This window comes from Tetranychus urticae, chromosome 1 (assembly GCF_039701765.1).
Source record: "Tetranychus urticae isolate SD_2017Ah chromosome 1, NJAU_TeUrti_SD_1.0, whole genome shotgun sequence".
Classification (NCBI taxonomy): Eukaryota; Metazoa; Arthropoda; class Arachnida; order Trombidiformes; family Tetranychidae; genus Tetranychus; species Tetranychus urticae.
The window spans coordinates 16,495,587-16,500,190 of NC_142958.1; the positions used below are offsets into that span (position 1 = coordinate 16,495,587).

The window sequence follows — 4,604 nt, forward strand, 5'->3', positions numbered from 1 at the left end:
ACTTAAATGTCAATAACTCAAGCAGCGTTCATCACAGAGTGTCGAAACTTGATCAGGAAGATTTTAAGTCTTCGAAAATGATGTTCGGCCCTCAGAATGACCTCTAACATGAGCAGCAGCGATTTCCGAAAAATGACCTTGAATGACCTTGTCCTTGAAACATAAAAAATGAATGTCCCCCAAACTCACTGCATTCGATTCCCAGGTCAAAGTTATGCCTGGTTGCAAAGTTATTGGCGTTCAACATCTTACTAAGTAGCTGAATAGCCCTGTATAATGCGTTACTTCGTCGTAGTCTAGCTCCTCTCCATCTCGTCTCTCAACCACTTTCAAACTGGCGAGATCGTAGCCTTTGTATAAATACTTATGGAGATACTTGACAGCTTTTACTGTGGAACAAATCTCCACATTGATGTGGCATTGGAAATATTTCAATAGAAACTTATTGTATGGAACGACAAAAGAATTATCAACAGTTACACTTCCATTTCTCAAAGATATTGTAATACCATTATCTCTTCTTTGATAAACATGGTAGTCGTTTTCATTCAGAATTGTTTCTGACTGGAAAGGTTTTGGAAACCCTTTTGAACAGTTACCGTCAAGCATGCATGGACTGTTGGGATTATGTTGTCCACACGGACCATGAATCATATGTTTAGTAACTAATGAGTGCAATATTGGATCATCCGCTTGCGATGGAATCTCAGCTGAAACAACTTTATCAATAATATCTGAGTCTCTAGGCTTGTACTCGTCAGAAACTTTCAATAATATGTGTGCATGAGGTAAACCTCTCTTTTGAAACTCGATAACATAAATAAGAATGATAACAGAACCAAATATTTTTTGAGTCACTAATAATTCTTTAAGTTGTTGAATTTTACCTTCAAAAACTCTAACTACAATGTCTGCTCTGTTTGCAATGTCATCAAATGGAGAACGTGATTCAAGTATCTCTGTCCATTTTGGATTACATGTCATCGTAATAAAGTAATCCGGTTTCCCACAATGACGAACAACCGCCATTGCATCCTGATATTTTAATTGCATGTTTCTAGGACTACCAGAAAAAGAACTTGGCAAAATAACCAATTTTCCTGCTCTTATCCCGTCAGTCTCTGATCTTGAATTCAGGACATCAAGTAGTCCAGCATAAGTATCAGTTCGAAGTTTGCTTTGGTTATCTCGAATCCATTTCAATCGCGCAGATTCAACTCTAGTGTATAGCTCAACAATATATTGCTGTGTCAGTTTCCCTGCGTGGAGTACAGGATTGAATGAATCCTGTCTGTCGAATAATCTATAGCAATAAAACTGTCTGACAGATATCGTTTTGAGCACAGCAGTAGCGAATTCACTTTGATGAGGTAAACCAGATCTCCAACCCTGTTCACCATTAGGGAAAAGAATAGGATAGGCCATTGGATCCAAATGTGGACTTACATATGAAATTGTATTGGAAAAATTTGTTTGTCTTGGATAAACTCTGACGCTGATGTTGGATGGAGGAGCACCATCTTCAGTTTCGAACACAGCGGCGATTTCTGAGACTAAAGGGACATTACCTCTGTTAGCACTATTAACTGGATCATTAAAAAACTGTAACCCATACTCAATTGCTCGTCTTCGATTTCTTCTGGCTAATATCTGCTCTTCTAACTGAATCTGGCGCATATTTTTATAACTAATAGCGTAAGGATTATTAGCTTGTAAGTAGTTTGCAATATCATGCATCAAAGAGGGATTTAAAGATAGATTGGCGTTGTGTAATAAACGGATTCTATTTGCTTCACTTTGTTCTAAAAGATAGAGCTGCCCACCAATAGCTGTTGAGTCTAATGGATTGATATAATGATAAATATTGCCACAAATCTTGAAAAAATAATTACCATGACCTTGTGGAACATTAATTTTGGCACCAAAAGTGACAAAAGAAAATGCACAATTATATTGACAAATAAACTTCACGAAATGATCAGATTGTGGATGCTGTTTTGTTAGAAGGGCCTTGAATAAATCAGGATATTGTGGAGTTGGGAGCATAATTTTCCCTTTCTGACAACAGATACTGAAAGAGTCCCCACGCTGTTTCTCATGTTCAAAAACATTAGCTTTACAATGACCACAAACTAAATAAGCAGATTCTAAATTTGAAGTTAAAGAATCTGAAATATTTTGATGATGGGCAATGCCAATACAAAGTGCGTCAGTTGGACTTGATCCGGATGCACTAATATCACGCCGATTTCGTTGAAAATTTCGTAATCGATCTCTATTATATGGGGTCCGTCTAGGTGTTGCACTCGTTCTTCTTGGTCTCCCTCTCCTTGGTGTAACCTTCAAAGAAGAAATCGAACATGATTAGCGCAGAAGAAAGAACTCGTTTTGAGAGAAAAGTAATAATATCTTTATAACGCGATCTAATTTAACGATAACGACGTTGTTGCAGTGATTATGCAATTTAATCACAATAAAAAGGCTTGAACTTTGCTTATATAATTCTTAAACCATGAGTTAAGTACGGAAATTTGAAATGTTAGAATTTGGAAAAGTTGTTTAATCTTCTAAGCATTCAAAAAGTAAATTTTTCAAATTTTTCACAAAGTCAGCTCGATCTTAAGAAGGAAAGGAAAGGTGCACATGCTCATAAACGATTTATGAAAATTCACTTATTTATAACTGAAGAAAAAATTGGAATATATTTATTTAATCAAGACAGGATATGGCTCGACTATAATCAAGTAAAATGATATATCGATTTCAACAAATAATTTTTGTTCAGGTGATGCTTGATTTTTCGAAACTCGGTCGATTATATTGCTAAAGACCGCTAATACATATTCTAAATCCTTCAGGATCAGACTATGTTTATCCACTACAGGAAAAGTGATCGAATCGCATGCCCTGATCCTTTCAGCAAATGATCCAGAACGATCCAGATTCCAAGATTTGATATATTCGAAGCCAGCCTCTATTAGCTCTTTTCGTAATTTATTACATTTTCGAATCAACATAATTTCCAGCGCATAAGCTTCGAATAACGTCTACATTGATGAAAAAAAATAGTGAGAAATTAATCTAAATTAGTTTTGATTTGCAGAAAATAATTGGAAAGTTTTGCAGCGACGGAGTAAAGGTGAAAATTTCTTTGAATTGAGACTAACTTTCTGGACATAATCGTTTAAAGCTATCAAAGTGAATCTACTGATATCAAATTTTTAAATGTCAGACTAATAGTTGAGAAGTTAATCATGGTTAAAGTGTAAATTAATTTTAGTTTTTTTAATATGTTGACTTTCAAAGTTGACTTTTTGTAGCTCACTTGATGATTCGCAATGATTGGAAATCATGATGGCGCATCATACGACAATAAAGTTTCGATGGGGAAAGGCCTTAAAAGTTACTTTAGAGTCGACACTTAGATGCAGAAATTTTTCATTAAACTTTTTACTCTTTACTTGAAAGTTTACAGTAAATTGGAAAAGAAATTAAATAAATAAAAAATCAGCAAAATATCAAATGAAAAAAACATAAGCTATTCGTAGGCATCATGATTAATTATCAATTCATTGAAGAGTTTTTCAAGATCCTTTCCCAAGCCAACAACAAAATCGTAAACATGCTCATTGATCTTAACAATATCTTCGTCCATCAAAAGCGCCCGTTGATAAAGGAAATCAAGATAATCCAAAACTCGAGCTAAATTCCAAGTTACCACGCCATCTTTGTAGTTAAATAAATCGAAAAATGGTGTCAAGTTATCATTAAGAGGTCGATTTATTTCGTAAATAATAGTTATTTGGGAATTTTCATCCATTCCAATGGCTTCCAAATCCTTTTTGTAGAAAACGTAGATGCGATTCATAACTGAGTAGAATGAACGATACATATTTATACCCTGTAGTCAAATTTACAGAAAAAATTACAATCTGCTATATAAAACTATTATACGATAAGTTAATCATACTTAAAGTGTAAATTAATTTCAGATTTATTTTCAATATTTTCAATGTTAAAATGAGGCAAAAATTCTTTTTTTAGTGAGACTAACTTTCAAGGCATCTACGCAAAGAGCTTGTCAAGCTGAATCTCCTGATACTAAACTTTTAATTTCCAAGCAATTGTTTGTCGAGTAAATCGGGGTTAAAAAGTGAATTTTTGCTATTTTTCAAAGTTTTCAACTATAAATTCATCAAGAAATTTTTCGTAAGTCAAAGTTAGGTATCATCGCAAAGAGCTTGTTGAGCTGAGTCTCCTAATGTAAAATTTGTAAATTTCTAACATGTATTTCGTGATTTAATGAGAGTTGAAACTTAAATTTTTACAGTGTTTTCAATATTTTCAATGTTAAAATGAGGCAAAAATTCTTTTTTTAGTGAGACTAACTTTCAAGGCATCTACGCAAAGAGCTTGTCAAGCTGAATCTCCTGATACTAAACTTTTAATTTCCAAGCAATTGTTTGTCGAGTAAATCGGGGTTAAAAAGTGATTTTTTGCTATTTTTCAAAGTTTTCAACTATAAATTCATCAAGAAATTTTTCGTAAATCAAAGGTTTATGGCATCAGTAGTACATGATGAAGGAACATTCAAAGTGTTATTG

The 4,604-nt window shown here is 33.8% G+C and overlaps 1 protein-coding gene across 1 annotated transcript; it reads right to left on the reverse strand.

Annotated features, from left to right (window-relative positions):
• Nucleotides 1-240: 240 nt before the first annotated feature.
• LOC112538508 (uncharacterized) lies at nucleotides 241-3,892 on the reverse strand. The gene is made up of 2 exons (XM_089270387.1): nucleotides 3,608-3,892; nucleotides 241-2,340 (listed from the first exon to the last, which is right to left on the reverse strand). The coding sequence occupies exons 1-2, from the start codon at nucleotides 3,890-3,892 to the stop codon at nucleotides 241-243; spliced, it is 2,385 nt and encodes a 794-aa protein (XP_089126513.1).
• Between the last annotated feature and the right edge of the window lie 712 nt (nucleotides 3,893-4,604).

Coding starts and splice junctions, on each gene's coding strand:
- LOC112538508 (XM_089270387.1), bottom strand. CDS start 3,892: ATGTATCGTTCATTCTACTCAGTTATGAATCGCATCTACGTTTTCTAC. Junction 2,341..3,607: donor AGCATGTTTACGATTTTGTT/GTTGGCTTGGGA, acceptor TCTTCTTTGAAG/GTTACACCAAGGAGAGGGAG.